General features: G+C 44.8%; 1 protein-coding gene across 1 annotated transcript in view; it reads right to left on the reverse strand.

Annotated features, from left to right (window-relative positions):
- Nucleotides 1–17,731, reverse strand: part of LOC146830617 (prostate stem cell antigen-like) — a 49,558-nt gene extending 31,827 nt beyond the window's left edge. Inside the window, exon 1 of the mRNA XM_085604806.1 lies at nucleotides 17,477–17,731. Within this exon, the coding sequence (XP_085460932.1) occupies nucleotides 17,477–17,528 (52 nt within the window). The 5' untranslated portion in view covers nucleotides 17,529–17,731. The remainder of the gene's footprint in view (nucleotides 1–17,476) is intronic.
- Between the last annotated feature and the right edge of the window lie 976 nt (nucleotides 17,732–18,707).

The following is an 18,707-nucleotide window of genomic DNA, read 5'->3' on the forward strand; positions in this document are numbered from 1 at the left end:
AAGGTATTGTTCACAAGGTTACTACAAAAATGTATTGTTCACCAGGCCCGCTGCAGAAAGGTTTTGTTCAACAGGTTCTCTGTAGAACGGAATAGTTCACCAGGTTCAACATAGAAAGGTATTGTTCACCAGGCCCACTATAGAAAGGTTTTGTTCAGCAGGTTACTATATAAAGGTATTATTCACCAGGCCCGCTATAGAAAGGTATTGTTCACCGGGTTACTATAGAAAGGTATTGTTCACCAGGCCCGCTATGGAAAAGGTATTGTTCACCAGGTTACTATAGAAAGGTATTGTTCACCAGGCCCGTTATAGAAAGGTATTGTTCACCGGGTTACTATAGAAAGGTATTGTTCACCAGGCCCGCTATGGAAAAGGTATTGTTCACCAGGTTACTATAGAAAGGTATTGTTCACCAGGTCCTCTGTAGAAAGGTTTTGTTCACCAGGTCCTCTGTAGAAAGGCATTGTTCACAAGGTTCAACATAGAAAGGTATTTTTCACCAGGCCCGCTAAAAAAAGGCATAGTTCACCAGACCTGCTATAGAAAGGTACTGTTCACTAGTTTAGCTAAAACAAGGTATTGATCTTCAGGTCCACTATACAAAAGTATTGTTTATCAGGATTGCTATAGAAAGGCATTTTACTATAGAAAGGTATTCTTCACCAGGTTATTATAGAAAGAAATTTTTCATCAGGCAGCTATAGACAGGTATAGTTCACTAGATCTGCTATAGAAAATTTGTTAACCACGTCCTCTATAGAAAGGTATTGTTCACCAGGCCCACTATAGAAAGGCATTGTTCACCGGGCCTGCTAAAGCAAAGTATTGATCTTTAGGCCCACTGTAAAAAAGTAGTGTTTACCAGGCCGCTATAGAATGATATAGTGCACCAGATCTGCTATAGAAGGGTTTTTTCATGAAGGCTCTCTATAGAAAGGTATTGTTCACCAGGCCCGCCAGAGAAAGGCAGTGTTCATCAGGACCATTATAGAAACGTATTGTTCACCAGACCTACTATAAAAAGGTATTGTTCACCAGGCCAGCTAAAGCAAGTTCTTGATCTTCATGCCTACTATAGAGAAGAATTGCTCACCAGGCCGCTATAGAAAGGTACAGTTCACCAGATCCATTATAGAAAGGTTTTGTTCACAGGCCCTCTTTAGAAAGATATTGTTCACCAGACCTGCTATAGAGAGAAATTATTCACCAGGCCCACTATAGAAAGGTATTGTTCACGAGGCCCGCTAAAGCAAGTTATTGATCTTCATGCCGCTATAGAAATTTATAGTTAACCAGATACGCTATAGAAATGTATTGTTCACCAGGACCTCTATTGAAAGGTGTGGTTCACCAGGCACACTATAGAAAGCTAGTGTTCACCAGGACCTCTATATAAAGGTATTGTTCACCAGCCTACTATAGAAAGGTATTGTTCACCAGGCCCGCTATAGAAAGGTATTGTTCACCAGAACCGTTGCAGAAGGTTTTCTTCACCAGGCCCTCTATAAAAAGGTATTGGTCACCAGGCCTGTTATAGAAAGATATTGTTCCCCAGGTTACTATAGAAAGGTATTGTTCACCAGGCCCTCTATAGAAAGGTATTGTTCAGCAGGTTACTATATAAAGTTATTGTTCACCAGGCCCGCTATAGAAAGGTATTATTCATCAGGTTACTATAGAAAGGTATTTTTCACCAGGCCCCCTATGGAAAAGGTGTTGTTCACCAGGTTACTATAGAAAGGTATTGTTCACCAGGCCCTCTATAGAAAGGTATTGTTCACCAGGCCCACAATAGAAAGGTTTTGTTCAGCAGGTTACTATATAAAGGTATTGTTCACCAGGCCCTCTAAAGAAAGGTATTGATCTAAAGGTCCTCTATAGAACGGTATTGTTAACCAGGCCTGCTATGAAAAGGCATTGTTCACCAGACCCACTATAAAAAGGTATTGTTCACCAGGCCCGCTAAAGCAAGTTATTGATCTTCACGCCTACTATAGAGAAGAATTGCTTACCAGGCCGCTATAGAAAGGTACAGTTCACCAGATCCATTATAGAAAGGTTTTGTTCACAGGCCCTATTTAGAAAGGTATTGTTCACCAGACCTGCTATAGAGAGCATGTATTCACCAGGCCCACTATAGAAAGGTATTGTTCACGAGGCCCGCTAAAGCAAGTTATTGATCTTCAGGCCGCTATAGAAATGTATAGTTAACCAGATACGCTATAGAAATTAATTGTTCACCAGGACCTCTATTGAAAGGTGTGGTTAACCAGGCACACTATAGAAAGGTTGTGTTCACCAGGACCTCTATAGAAAGTTATTGTTCACCACACCCTCTATAGAAAGGTATTGTTCATCAGGCCTACTATAGAAAGGTATTGTTCACCAGGCCCACTATAGAAAGGTTTTGTTTATCAGGCCTTCTATAGCAAGGTATTGTTCAACAGGCCTGCTATAGAAAGATATTGTTCACCAGGCCTGCTTTATAAAGATATTGTTCACCAGGCCTGCTATAGAAAGGTATTGTTCACCAGGTTACTATAGAAAGGTATTGTTCACCATGCCCCTTATGGAAAAGGTGTTGTTCACCAGGTTACTATAGAAAGGTATTGTTCACCAGGCCTGCTATAGAAAGGTTTTGTTCAGCAGGTTACTTACTATATAAAGGTATTGTTCACCAGGCCCGCCATAGAAAGGTATTGTTCACCAGGTTACTATAGAAAGGTATTGTTCACCAGGCCCGCTATGGAAAAGGTATTGTTCACCAGGTTACTATAGAAAGGTGTTGTTCACCTGGCCCTCTAAAGAAAGGTATTGTTCACCAGGCCCGCTATAGAAAGGTTTTGTTCAGCAGGTTACTATAGAAAGGTATTGTTCACCAGGCCCGCTATGGAAAAGGTATTGTTCACAAGGTTACTACAGAAATGTATTGTTCACCAGGCCCGCTGCAGAAAGGTTTTGCTCAACAGGTTCTCTGTAGAAAGGAATTGTTCACCAGGTTCAACATAGAAAGGTATTGTTTACCAGGCCCACTATAGAAAGGTTTTGTTCAGCAGGTTACTATATAAAGGTATTGTTCACCAGGCCCGCTATAGAAAGGTATTGTTCACCGGGTTACTATAGAAAGGTATTGTTCACCAGACCTACTATAAAAAGGTATTGTTCACCAGGCCAGCTAAAGCAAGTTATTGATCTTCATGCCTACTATAGAGAAGAATTGCTCACCAGGCCGCTCTAGAAAGGTACAGTTCACCAGATCCATTATAGAAAGGATTTGTTCACAGGCCCTCTTTAGAAAGGTATTGTTCACCAGACCTGCTATAGAGAGAAATTATTCACCAGGCCCACTATAGAAAGGTATTGTTCACAAGGCCCACTAAAGCAAGTTATTGATCTTCAGGCCGCTATAGAAATGTATAGTTATCCAGATACGCTATAGAAATTAATTGTTCACGAGGACCTCTATTGAAAGGTGTGGTTCACCAGGCACACTATAACAGGGTATTGTTCACGAGGCCCGCGAAAGCATGTTATTGATCTTTATGCCGCTATAGAAATTTATAGTTAACCAGATACGCTATAGAAATGTATTGTTCACCAGGTCCTCTATTGAAAGGTGTGGTTCACCAGGCACACTATAGAAAGCTAGTGTCCACCAGGACCTCTATAGAAAGGTATTGTTCAACAGCCTACTATAGAAATGTATTGTTCACCAGGCCCGCTATAGAAAGATATTGTTCACCAGGCCCGCTATAGAAAGATATTTTTCACCAGGCCTACTATAGAAATGTATTCTTCACCAGGACCTCTATTGAAACATGTGGTTCACCAGGCACACTATAGAAAGGTAGTGTTCACCAGGACCTCTACTGAAAGGTATTGTTCACCAAACCCTCTATAGAAAGGTATTGTTCACCAGCCTACTATAGAAAGGTATTGTTCACCAGGCCCACTATAGAAAGGTTTTGTTTATCAGGCCTTCTATAGAAAGTTATTGTTCACCAGGCCCGCTATAGAAAGATATTGTTCACCAGGCCTGCTTTAGAAAGGTATTGTTCACCAGGCCGGCTATAGAAAGGTATTGTTCACCAGGCCGGCTATAGAAAGGTATTGTTCACCAGGCCGGCTATAGAAACGTATTGTTCACCAGGCCCGCTATAGAAAGATATTGTGCACCAGGACTGCTATAGAAAGGTATTGTTCACCAGCCCAGGCATCAAAAGTAAAATCTCCTATGTGATACATTAAAGGGACTCCAGTAAATGATGTCACAGTCGATCACAAAACCCAAACAAACTAGGGAACATTTTGGAATCCCTATTGACAGCGTTGACTGGGACATTAAATAGGCCCACTTTAGTGAATCAGATAGTTTGAAAAGAGGTCCATGTTTGCAAATTGGGTCAGTTTGGAACACGCTGTAGAAGTGTTTTGAAGGGTATGGAAGCTTGCATGGATCTGAGCTTGTGGATGACAATGTTTCTGGCTATCTCTGTAATGTGTTGGAGATTGACGAGTCATAGGGTCTCAGTAATTGGCCGCTTGTTATGGGGTAAACGATGTGGATGCTCTCAATGCCCAGGAGCCCCAAGTGCCTCATTGTTATGCTTGAAAAACTTCTTAACCCATCCTAACACCACAGCACATCATCACAGAGTGCAGGTGGGGTGTTGCAAGGTGTGAGGAGAGGTGTTGGCAGGCTTGGAAGAGCTGAAGTCTTTTGAAAATTTCCTCCTCCCCTGTGAAGTGCACCTTAAATCCTCCTAGGCGTTTGGAAAATTCTACTGACCACACCTGGTAAAAACAGACACAATGTGTAAAACAACTTAGGAACAAACCCTTAGGGAGAATGCTTAACCCCCTCCAACCCTCACCCCCGCCCTACCTGGTAGTGTTTGAAGCTTAATTTTCTTTAAATGATACCTTTCACAAATCTCTTCCTGAAATTCCACAGACCAAGTGGAATGCTAACCCGTAAAGCTGGTTTTAAAACCTACAAGATTTTAAACAAGCACCAGTAAATGCATTAGGTTTCGCTGATGTGATTAATAAGCTGTTTTTTGTTGTAAGTTGTAGTTTGCTGAGTAGTTGTACTATTGCGGGTAAGTTATCGCAACATTTTGAAACATGAAATGAAAGAGGGAAATAATAGAATGTATTAATGCAATAGCAATATTATGTGTTTAGAGGCATTCTGTCAACTTTTGGACCCAGAACCAGTGCACCTGCTGCACCATTCAAATCATACTTGGTGCCTGCAAGATAACTGCAATTGTGACTGCCTGTTTAGTAATAAAATATAGCAATATTCGTTGTTTAGAGGAGTTATGACAACTTGTGGCCCTCGTGCCTCTGCACCTGCGGCACCATTCAAATCTTGACTCTATTGCGTGAAAGGTAACTGAACTTGTGACTGTCTGTTTAGTAGTAAAATATTGCAATATGTGGTGTTTAGTGGGTGTTCCTAGAGAGTTGGGCCTCGGTGTCACTGCACCTGCTGCACCATTGAAATCATGACCCTAGTGCCTGCAATGTAACTGCACTTGTGACTGCTTAGTTAGTAGGTAAATATAGCAATATTTGGTTTTTAGAGGAGTTCTAACAACATTTGGCCCCGGTGCCACTGCACCTGCAGCACCATTGAAATAATGGCCCTAGTGCCAGCTAGATAACTGCGCTCATGGCTGCCTGTTTAATAGTCAAATTTAGCAATATTTTGCATTTGGTGGGATCCCTAGAGCTTTTGGCCCCGGTGCCACTGCACCTGCTGCACCATTCAAATCATGACCCTATTGCCTGCTAGATAAATGCACTAGTGGCTGTTGTTTAGTAGTAAATGTTGCAACAATCAGAGTTTAGTGGAGTCCCCAGAGGTTTTGGCCCCAGTGCCACTGCACCTGCTGAAACATTCAAATCAAGTCCGTTTAACTGCAAGGTAACTGCAAATGTGACTGCCTGTTTAGTAGTCAAATATAGCAATATTATGTGTTTAGAGGAGTTCTGACAACTTTTGGGCCTGGTGCCACTGCACCTGCTGCACCATTCAAATCATTACTCTGTTATCTGCAAGGTACCTGCACGTGTGTTTACCTGTTTAGGAATAAAATATAGCAATATTATGTGTTTAGAGGAGTTCTGACAACTTTTAGGCCTGGTGCCACTGCACCATTCAAATCATTACCCTGTTATCTGCAAGGTACCTGCACGTGTGTTTACCTGTTTAGGAATAAAATATAGCAATATTAGGTGTTTAGTGGGGTGCCTGGAGCTTTTGGTCCTGGTGTCGCTGCACCTGTTGCACTATTGAAATCATGACCTTAGTGCTTGCTAGATAACTGCATGTGTGGCTGCCTGTTTAGTTAGAAAATATAGCAATATTAGGTGTTTAGAGGAGTTCTGACAACTTTTGACCCTGGTATCACTGCACCTGCTGCACCATTTGAATCACGTCCCTGTTAACTGCAAGGTAACTGCAATGGTGACTGCCTGTTTAGTAGTCAAATATAACAATATTATGTGTTTAGAGGAGTTCTGACAACTGTTGGCCCCGGTGCAACTGCACCAGCTGCACAATTCAAAACATAACACTGTTGTCTGCAAGGTAACTGCACTTGTGGTTGTGGTTGTCTGTTTAGTAGTAAAATATGGCATATCTCTTGTATATTAACTTTATTTTTAACATGCAATGTTTAAGACAACTTTTAGAATGTGATCCTAATGACCACATAGATAAGTTGAAAAAATCAATCCGATAATGCTACAAAGTGCAAAGAAAGGTACTGAGGCATGAATAGGAAATGCCACATAAGTTCTAAGACTAAAGCATCTACTATACATAACAAAGTAATAAAAAGCAAGCAATTAAATGAATATTACATTTTCCCTCGTGGTCGCCTGTCGAAATCCCCCTCACTCTGCCCCACCGCTATTACCTGCACGGGCCACGGCTGATACTATTAGAAGCTGTCTGCCTTTTCTGTGGTAAAAGATCTTATCTTGACAGTGAATGGGGCTTAAACGGTGCAAACAGCTATAGTAGAAGTATTGTAAATGTGTGCAGCCAGAAGAAATTAAGAAAAAAAAAGTTCCACACAAAAGCGAATGAACACAGTAATTTGGCCATAGGAAATGATAAGAGCCCCATATTAAGATATATTAAATATAAGAGATTTCACAAGCACAATGCAAGCACGGTGCAGGCGAATCCTAAAAATGATTATGGCCGAATTTGCTTACAGAATCAGCATTTGTAACTGTTTGCCCCCTGCCACCAATTCTTGTTCACAGCCTCCAAACGCCCAACCCACTCATGCGCTGAAGAGCCCCTTACAAACTACATCCCTACCCTGCTGGCCCCACTCCTTCACATACACTGTAAAACACAGTCCAGCACGTGTGAGTTGTCTAAAACTAATTTGGGTGGAAACTAGGGCTTCCGCCTCAATTGGTTTGCTGAGAAATCCATCAATTTTGCATGTAACACTGTTCCACCCAACATTTCCAGTGATATATTTGTCTGGCCTAAAGCTCTTTAAGTATTTTTCCACAGAAAAAGGCTAGTAAATCGGAATTATCATAGCAAATCCAGGTGGAAACACTGATTTGCGAGGTAATACCCCATTCAAAGAGCTGCATTTATCTTTTTTTAACTCAGCTATTGCTATGGCTAACACCAGGGCTTTAAGTGGGATGTAAAAACTGGGGGGTCTCCAATTAGGGGCATGGCTTACAAACTTAAGCTACAAATCTGTGCTTCACATAGTATGCCGCCCGACTTGTATTTTGCTGTTTCGGTCATTGCATCCAGATATATGATACAACAAGTAAACATCATAACTACAAGTCAGGACTATTGGCTTTGTCAATGGCTGTTAGTTGCATAAGATAAATAGGCAGCACCTATGGCTTGTATATAATATTGAAAAAGCTTCCACTTAAAGTCCTGGTGACACCACGACAATGTTGCTGCTCCTGAGTTTCAAAAAGAGAAGGGAAATCCAGAGAGAAAATGACTCTCTTTAAAGGATTTCCCTTCCCCTACAACACTCACCTGGCATGACGTCATGAGGTACCTTCTCCACTACTGAGAAGTGAGCAGTGTGAGCAGGCACACATCGATGTGCCTGCTGTCACAGCAGTCCGAAAAAAAACGGACCGCCTGTGCCAGGGCACGAAACAGAGCCGGCCGGATAGAGACCCGTTTCGAGGCCCCCTTTAAAAAACTGCCGGTGCTTAGACCCGGTGAGACCCGGCCCACTTAAAGCCCTGGCTAACATGTTTTTTTCTACCTTTCGAAAAGTTCACACACATAATGAAAGGAACTCCAGTAAACTTCATCCTCCTTGCAAACAGCGTTTCTTTGTTGTATATTATTAATCCTGTTGCTCCCCCACAAAGCAAAAACCAAAGGAAATGATGGACGGAGTGTTGAACATTGCAAGCACTCACCCCCAGTCAACTGATCTGGGTTTAATCCATCACCGTTCTTTAGCCCACTCTGCCACCCCAGTTCAGACATGGCCATTTGCAAATCAGTCTGACCCTGTGCCTCATGGGAACAGTCCAGGCCGAACTACCAAGCCATGTTTTCCCTGGACCGGAAACAAGCTTCCTAGGACCGGTTTCTGGCATTTCAGCCGTCTTCAGCCAGGCTTGCTTGAATCCAGTGGCAAAGTGAGCAAGGGACTCACGTCTGAGCATACTCTGCCAACTTATGGAGAACAAAGCGGTACAAAAGAGGGTGGTGATGGACGGAGCATCAGAACCAATCAAACACTCACACCCAGTCATGAGATCTGGGTTTGATCCATCACCGTTCTTTAGCCCACTCTGCCACCCCAGTTCAGACATGGCCATATGCAAATCAGTCTGACTCTGTGCCTCATGGGAACAGTCCAGCTCGAACTGCCAAGCCATGCCTTCCCTGGACCGGAAACAATCTTCCTAGGACCGGTTTCTGGCATTTCAGCCGTCTTCAGCCAGGCTTGCTTGAATCCAGTGGCAAAGTGAGCAAGGGACTCACGTCTGAGCATACCCTGCCAACTTATGGCAAACAAAGCGGTACAAAAGGGGGTGGTGATGGACGGAGCATCAGAACCAATCAAACACTCACACCCAGTCAACTGATCTGGGTTTAATCCACCACCGTTCTTTAGCCCACTCTGCCACCCCAGTTCAGACATGGCCATATGCAAATCAGTCTGACCCTGTGCCTCATGGGAACAGTCCAGCCCGAACTGCCAAGCCATGCCTTCCCTGGACCGGAAACAAGCTTCCTAGGACCGGTTTCTGGCATTTCAGCCGTCTGAAAACTGGGGTGGCAGAGTGGGCAAAAGAACAGTGATGGATTAAACCCAGATCAGTTGACTGGGGGTGAGTGCTTGCAATGTTCAACACTCCGTCCATCATTTCCTTTGGTTTTTGCTCCCCCACAAAGGACAATTCATGGTGCAATGCAAAAAGAAAATTCCCTTAAACAGGGACCACCCTAGTGGAAATGCTAGCTACCGTTCACATTGATTCACATTTAAGGAAGACAGCACACTTGAATGGCATTTACATGTTAGAACCATGCAATATTTTCCTTGAATATTAAACCAAACTAGGCAAACTATAACAATGATTGATAATAAACAATATCTGTGGGAGTCTGGTTTGGACCAGCCATGCCAATAATATTGCACTTTAAAGAAGAGGGGCATGATACATCCACCCCTTCTAAAAGGATGGAGCAAGATCTTCGGTTGATGGTTATTACATGTGGTTATTCCAGCCGCCCGCATGTGGGGCCAGACACCGCTCCTTTGTAACAAGCTGGAATCTTGGACAGTCTAGTTTGTTTATGGAGATGTGTTGTACCCATAAAAGATCTATAGTTACCTCGTTTATGGCCGCCTTGACATTTCTTAAGGCTCGGAATTCAATTGTAGAACCCCTAACAACATCCATGCCAACAAATGGAGAGTGGAGCGAAACCCACAAGGAACCACACCAACGGCGGTCAACAGGCAAAGTCCCCAGGCTTCATGCTAGATAACCGGCTCTCACTACAAGGGCACATGACCAGTGCTTAATTTGTACAAAAATAAGTGTCAGGAGGCCACGACTACTTTCACCACCCATGGCCCCTGCCAGCGCTGCCAATGACAGTCCCAAAACAGCTACTAACCCGCCCACTCCTACAAGTGTGACAATTCAGACTAAGCCAGGTCTCCAAAGCTATAAGAATGGCTTGGGCGTCATTTTTTTAATTTTTTTTTTATTTATTAATAAACAGCACAAATTTTACAAGACATATTTAACCGTGAGGTGACATCAACACTTATTTTGGCCAAAGAAAAAAGAAAAGCTCCCATTAGGCATTAGTACATCTAGATCCAGAATACAATACATTCCTATATACAGTCAAACAGAAGATTCATCGATAACCAGGATGCAGTTAATATGGTTAATACTAAAGCAAAACTCAAACAAATGGCAAAACATAGAGCAAGGATCAAGTTTCCTCAAATATACCAAAATATATTGCACCAAGAAATTCCTCCAATCCATTTCAACATAAAGTTCATGGAACATCAACTAAGAATGCCTCCTTCCATCGTATTAGACGGGCCCAGATACGGTGTACCATAATGCTTGCTTTGTTGCCCTTTCTCTCATACATAGCTCTTTCCACCGTAAATATTGCAAGTAGCCGTGACCACCACTGCTGGAACGCTGGAGGTAGCGGATCAAGCCAGGCAGAGGCAATATTAATCTGTAAAACAGCTATAGCCAGAAAGAGAAATTGATGGGAGGGATCTTGTACCTCGTTATTGCTAACTCCGAGAAGTATAGAGGCAGGGGTTAGAATAATTTTCAGGCCTAATGTTAAAATCAAGAAACTTCATTATTGAATATAAAAGGTTCTCAAGAGAAGAAAAAGGGTGCAAACATATGGACCAAATCAGCATTTGGTGTATTGCACCGAGAGCAGCTGGATCCTGCCTGCCCACCCCAATGTGTGATCCTTACCGGAGTATAATAAAGTGAGAAAAGAGTTTTATAATGCTGTGCTTGGAGCCCTGCTGAGCACACCACAATCTGACCCAGTTCTAAAGAATCCAGGAACCTTACCGGGTCGACACCCACCCGATCCGACCACTTGGTTGATGTTTATCTAAATCATCTTGTTTAAGTGCAATTAATTCTGTATATATTAACCTGATAGAAGATCTATTATTATCTCTAATGACAGCAATAACTTTAATTTTACTAAGCCCACTAAACCTCCCCACCTTCTTACTGAAAAAGCTACGCAGCTGCAGATATTTAAAAAAATTAGTATGATCCAGATCATATTCAATCTGAATGTCCTTGAACTGGCAAAAACCCTCGCTCTGTATTAAATCCCCCACCTTTCTAACCCCCCGCTCCTCCCAGTCTGCCATAATCGCATCAAAAAATATTTCGGGAAACATAGGGTTTTTATGAAGCTGTGTATAGTGGTTGATCCTTCCAAGACCAGTCTTTCTTTTAAGTGACGCCCAGATTTTAAAGGCGGCTAATAGTGTCTTAAATTTTGTCCTCTTATAATAGCTGTGCTCGCTAAATTTCATAAAGCAGTTCCCGGCTTGATCCCCGAGCAGGAGTTTATAAACATCAGGGAGTCTAGGTTCTTCAGCAGGTTCACCAGGGGTAGCACCGGACAATATACTCATATACTGAAGAGCCGCTGCCCAGTAATAACTTTTTAAATCAGGGACAGCAGTGACATAAACCTTAGTGCCTGCCTTATTTTCCCATGCGTCCAGATGAAACGATTAACTATACTCTCCAAAGTTGAAAAACAATGTTTTTCGAATTCTAGTGGTATTGCCCTAAATAGGTACAGTATTTTAGGTAAAAACATCATTGTAACCACATTGCAGCGGCCGACTAATGACATATGTAAGTTGTTAAATCTGCCATCGCCTTCCTAATTACTGATTGAATATTCCTGGCAACTATATTCCCCAGGTCCGACATAATAATGATACCTAAGAACACTGCTGACTCAGATACACGCGGGTCGGCCAAGCTAAGATGTCTATTCTATATAATCTGAGTTTTAGCTTTATTTAACGCATACCCCGAAAATTCACCAAACTCCTGGGCCACCGCCTCAACCACCATAATCGAGGTTGCCGGGTTTGCCGTAACGATGGCAACATCATCCGCGTATGCCAATACTTTAGATTCCAGCCCCTGAGAAACTATAGGCATAATTCCATTATTTGCCTCGAATAATCGTATTAAGGGATCAATGTATATGGCAAAGAGGAGGGGCGAGCATGTGCACACCTGCCTAGTAACTCGCTTAATAAAAAAAGGCATCGTATAACTGCCATTCAAACTTAAGCGAGCTGTAGGGGCCCTAAGGGCGTCATTTTTAAAGTATTTTGAATTAATAAACAATTGGTATTGTGCTCTATTCTAAATATGATAAATAGCTCCACCATGTGGCAGACTGTCATAAGTGCTTGTGTAGAGAACAAAGTGCCGGTGCCGAGAACTAGAAACCACAGGCTCAAATTAAGCACTGAGGCAGAAACTTCAAAGACGTAGCTAATGATACTCAGTGGCCCTTGGTTACCACTTGCAACCTTGTCTCGAACATGATGTACTAACTCTAGTTCAGTCCATAGCAGAGGCATCCTATGGCATGGCAAAGTAGGCACCTTCTAAGAGGCCCCTGCGAATGTTTTTTTTTCTCTCTATAATAGCTCTATGTCTCTAGTTTAACCTCTTCTGTACCATCGGACCACTTCTACCTCAACTTCTGTTTTCTCCTCCCAGTGTCATCTTAAGGATTTTAGAACACCAGGAACGACATAATGTAGCTGTGTTTTGTTTTACCACCGCTTCCAATAATTCAACGGATAATTCAATATTGTTTGGCATCTTGCTTGCTTGAATGAGCTGCAAGTGGGTAATAAAATACAAAGTTATTCCTAAAATTGGGCCTCCAAATATATCTTGCCTGTGTCGTCAGAAATCCTTAAAATGACAGTGATCTATACCCAAGGCTGAACTATGGATTAGCATCACTCACAGACTTCCCAAACTCCAGCCTAACTCCCATTAAAATGCGACTAAACTCAGGAGCGAGGCTAGTCACAAGGACAAAGAGGTCAGAACAAGTCTTGCCAGTCCTTAGGTCTGTGAACTGGCCCCAGCATCCTCAGGATGCCATGCTGACCTATAAAACCTTGCAGAATATCTTGCCTTACTACCTGGTGCAGAACCTGCACATCCCAGGGACAAATCTATGATGGAATTCCACATGCATTTTTCGCGCCTGACTTTGGAACTCCGTCAATGGATCGAATGCGTCTTTAGCACACATTTGTTCTGCACGCAAGTCGTTTTAATGACTTGCCTTAGGGGGCGCTGGATATTGGAATAGTTTAATTTACTATTCCAACTCCAGTCTGCGCAACCGTAGGGAAGGTGTTGGACTTTAATTCCAACACCACTCCACCATTGCGCCCTCCTAAAGCAAGTCATTGTAATGACTTGTGTGCAGAACGATTGCGTGCTAAAGACTCATTCGTTCTGTTGCCAGTGCTGTGTAGGCACAGCGGGCCCGATTCACAAAAGTAATCTGAGACACAATCCTAACTTTACAACTTTTAGAATCCACAAACGGCATTTAGGAGTAGTAAAGTTAGGATCCCTAACTTTACTACTCCTAAATACCTTTTGGATTTTGTCTCAGATTACTTTTGTGAATCAGGCCCAGCGTGATTCTCGCTTCGTCCTTAAGGACGTTTCCCCCCAGGAAAAAAATTGAGTTCTAAAAGCAACGAGGGCTTGGTGCTTGAAGTCCCCAAATTCAACAACATAAAATGTGCGTTTGTCTTGGCGCTGAATAACAGATGTTTATTGTTTTCCCACTCAATGGTACTCATTTTATCAACCTCAGAAGGATTAGAGGCTGAGTGGCACCGTGGGGACTTTTAACCTGTGAACATGAGGTCAAACACAGGCATTAGTCCACTAAGCCACCAGACCCGAACAAGCATAAGACGGACGCCGCTGCTGGGGCAAGGTCACCGAGGACCAACTGACTACGGCCCTCGCCCTGAGACCACCCACCGACCCCACCGACCCAGACACCGCCGCGACCAACCTCACACAGTGGATCAATGACTGCGCCGACACCCTCGCCCCTCTCAAGACCTCTACAACCAACCACACCAACAAGAAAGCCGCCTGGTTCACCGAGGACCTCCGGATCTCCAAGCACACCTGTCGGAAGCTGGAGAAGAAATGGCTCCACGACCGAACACCAGACAACCACACAGCCCTCAAGAGCGCCACCCGCAGACACCACCAACTCATCAGGACCGCCAAGAAGATCGCCTTCAAGGACCGCCTAGACAACAACGCACACAACACCAAAGAGCTCTTCAGCATCGTGAAAGAACTCTCCAACCCCAGCTCCAACACCAAAGACATCCCGCCATCTCAAGACCTGTGCGACTCCCTGGCCACCTTCTTCCACCGCAAGATCACCAACATCCACAACAGCTTCAACTCCGACCCCCCTGCACCCACCACTGAGTCCACCACCCCTGCGACTACCACTCGCACCAGTCGCCTGACTGTCTGGTCCAGCGTCAGCGACGAAGACACCATCAAAACCATGAACTCCATCCACTCCGGATCCCCATCGGACCCCTGCCCTCACCACGTCTTCAACAAAGCTAGCGCAACCATCGCGCCCCACCTCCGGAAAACAATCAACTGTTCCTTCGAGACAGCAACCTTCCCAGAAAGCTGGAAGCACGCCGAGACCAACGCCCTTCTGAAGAAGCCCAAGGTGGACCCCAAGGACCTCAAGAACTTCCGGCCCATCTCCCTGCTCCCTTTCCCGGCAAAAGTGACCGAGAAGATTGTCAACGAACAGCTGACCCGCTACCTCGAAGTTAACAACATCCTGGACCCTTCCCAACCCGGTTTTCGCAGCAACCACAGCACCGAGACCGCCCTCATCGCCGCCACTGACGACATCCGGACCCTGATGGACAAAGGAGAAACAGCCGCCCTCATCCTCCTGGACCTATCAGCAGCCTTTGACACGGTCTGCCACCGCACCCTATCAGCACGCCTTCATGACGCCGGTATCCAAGAGAAGGCCTTGGCCTGGACCACATCCTTCCTCTCCGGCAGAACCCAGAGCGTCCGCCTCCCACCCTTCAGCTCCAAAACCACAGAGATCATCTGCGGCGTCCCACAGGGATCCTCCCTCAGCCCGACGCTGTTCAATATCTACATGGCCCCCCTCGCCCACGTTGCACGACAACACAACCTCAAAATCATCTCCTACGCCGACGACACCCAGCTGATCATATCCCTCACCGAAGATCCCCACACCGCCAAAGCTAACCTCCACAGAGGAATGAAGGCCGTAGCCAACTGGATGAAGGACAGCAGACTGAAGCTGAACTCAGACAAGACAGAGGTCCTCATTCTCGGACCCACCCCATCAGCCTGGGACGACTCTTGGTGGCCTACGTCACTAGGCACAGCCCCGGAACCCACGGACCACGCACGCTACCTGGGGGTCATCCTCGACTCCACTCTCTCCATGACCAGGCAAGTCAACGCCGTCTCCGCGTCCTGCTTCAACACCCTCCGTATGCTCCGAAGGATCTTTAAATGGATCCTCCTTGACATGAGAAAAACCGTTACCCAGGCCCTCATCACCAACAGACTCGACTACGGGAACGCCCTCTACTCAGGAACTACAAACAAGCTCCTGAGACGACTCCAACGCATCCAGAACGTCTCGGCCTGACTCATCCTCGACGTCCCCCGCCGCAGCCACATCACACTCCACCTGAGAGGCCTGCACTGGCTCCCGTCAACAAAAGGATCACCTTCAAGCTCCTGATCCATGCACACAAAGCACTGCACAACACCGGACCCACCTACCTCAACAACTGACTCAGCTTCCACACCCCCACCCGAAGCCTCCGCTCAGCCAACCTCGCCCTCGCCACAGTCCCTCGCATCCGAAAAACCACCGGCGGCGGCAGATCCTTCTCCAACCTCGCCGCCAAGACCTGGAACACTCTCCCCACCATCCTACGACAGACCCAGGAGCTGCTGGCCTTCAGAAGACTCCTCAAGACCTGGCTCTTTGACCAGTAGTACCCCCCCCCCCCCCCCAGCGCCTTGAGACCCTCTCGGGTACGTAGCGCGCTTTACAAATGCAGTGATTGATTGATTGGTCAGTCCTTCTCTGGAGTACCATCCTCCAGGAAGTAACGGTGGCTCGCCCACACTTCTTTTATCAAAGGATTGGAAGAATGCTGATTTTTATTCTTTTCCTTACGATTGTAAGTGCTTTGTGTAGGTTTGCGAAGCTTTACATTTAGATTTCTGTTGAAAGGCAGGCATTTGTGTGCATATTTGTACGTAACTCGTGTAGTGTGCTGTGAGCGTGCCTCACATAGGGGTACAATACAAAGTAAATATCTGTGTGTAATAATGTGCCTCCAAAGTCACGAACTCTGTCTATGTAAAGCCTCCTATTGTCATCCTGATGCAGTCCACTCAATGGAAACCTTCGAAATAATTAAATAAATGATAGTGGTCTGTGAGCAGTTGTTTGTCGGGGGGTTTCTGTGTCTAGTAGACTGCCACTGTGCTTGGGGATTGCTGGGTTGAAGCTTTGAAGGTTGTGGTAGTAGCAACTGGGTGCCTTGAATATACATTGGCTGCCTGGTGTCATTGTGCATCTGGTAGTAGTGGTGTTTGCTCTTACAACTGGTTTCAGCAAAGCCATTTTTTGCGGTCAACTAAAGCTTCCCCAGGATACAACCACCAAGCGTAAAAAGCCTGCAGGTATTATAACTGGCCTATATTTCAGGCTGTGTTGGACCAGATCGGCGCGGTCCTGGTGATGTCTGGGAAGCTCTTTCACCAGGGCACAAAAGAAAAATAGAATTCAGAAGAAACATGCGCGTTTGTTATGGGTGGAATTTTTTCAAATGTGTTGCAGTGTTTGGCAAGACACTTAAAGCATGTTTAAAATAAACCTAAGATATTTTGATATCTTTCACCATTATTTATAATGCATTTCACAAGCACGCAGAGTACTTAAAACTCAAACTTTACATCACATCACATTACATGACATTAGCATCCATCCACTGCCGCTCTGAGTCCTGACAACCTTTTCAGAAATGCAAGTCACGTGCTATGTCGTCAGCGTTACATATTTCTAAAGAAACAGAGTACACGAAATAACACATATATATATATTATATTTTATATATATATAATATGTGTGTGCACACACATATATACATACATACATACATACATACATGTATGAGTATATATATATTTATATATACACACACACACACAGCACACACTCTCACACACACACTTGTAACCATCTCGCCAGTGCAGCGGTGTAGCGCGGGGGAAGACTCACCCAGCCCAAAGCAGAGGGCGGCAGCCACGAGCGTGACGAGGAGGCCCTTCATGTTTCCCTGATGCCCGGAGTCTGCCCGGCCGCTCGCGGGGACCTGTATATATGGATTCAGAGCTTGCTGACAAGCCTGACTGATGGTGTACAGTCCCTTTTTGTACGCAGGTGGGTGGTGGGGGCCGCTGGACTGGAGAGACAGGTTTATTGGCTCGGATAGGAGTTATGCGACTTCTCGGCTTCTTTTGTCTGATGGCGGAGGTTTGAACTCGCCCCTCCCACGACTAAAAACCCCGGTAAAGGTGAGCGGTTAGCGCACCCTTCTTGTGAGGTGCGGCGAAAACCAGTCACGAGCTGGGGCGCTCTTCACCTGTCACACTTTCTAGACACCTCAGGCGGGCGCAGGGCGGCAGCCACCTGTCCTTACACTAAAAACACAGAAACTCACAATAGCAGACGTCAAGGTGTACAGTTGTTTCACCCTTGCATGGTTTAAAGGGGACGTGCAATGAGGGAAAGAATGCCCTGTTATCTGTAGCAACTCTTATCTCATCAGTCACTCCGATCAAACTGATTATCAATTGTGTTTTGTGATGTCATCTCGCTTTCCAACATATTATGACATCATTAGTGGCGTAGCTTCAGGGTGGGGGGTGTTTGGGTTGTTACTCCCCCCTAATAAATGTATTTTCAAATAAATAGTTGGGTGCATGGGCTTTAAATCAGTTATTATGAACTGTGTGTCGTATTTCACAGGAATTGTTCCGTGTAGACAAAAAGGCACACGCACTCTCTCCTTCTCTCCGTTTTGAAAGGCTTAAAAAATGTTGGTTATTTTTCAAAATCTTGTGTTTTCGATCATTTCGTACCCCAACCAGTCCTCATCCTTCTCCTTTTCCACTGCAAATTAAGCCCCTCTTGTGCACCCTGCTCGTCGTATGATCAGTGTTTTAAATGGAAATATACAAGTGCAGGTACTCAGGGGCATATCTACAAGGCGGCGATAAAAAACTTATCGCCGCTTTTGCAGCCGTTTTTGGCCAAAAAGCGGCAATAATTTTATCGCTATATCAGCAAGGTCACATTATCGCGTGAATCCGTGCCTTAGCGCCTGTTTTCGGAACGCCCAGCTGCAAAGTGGGCGTTCCTTCCTGAAATAACTGGAGAAATGTTGCTAACCGACATTTCTCCAATTATCAAGGGAATCGCTAACAAGCATAGCGATAAGAAAAGTAGC

The sequence above is a fragment of the Triturus cristatus genome, chromosome 5_1 (assembly GCF_964204655.1).
Source record: "Triturus cristatus chromosome 5_1, aTriCri1.1, whole genome shotgun sequence".
In the NCBI taxonomy this organism is placed as follows: domain Eukaryota; kingdom Metazoa; phylum Chordata; class Amphibia; order Caudata; family Salamandridae; genus Triturus; species Triturus cristatus.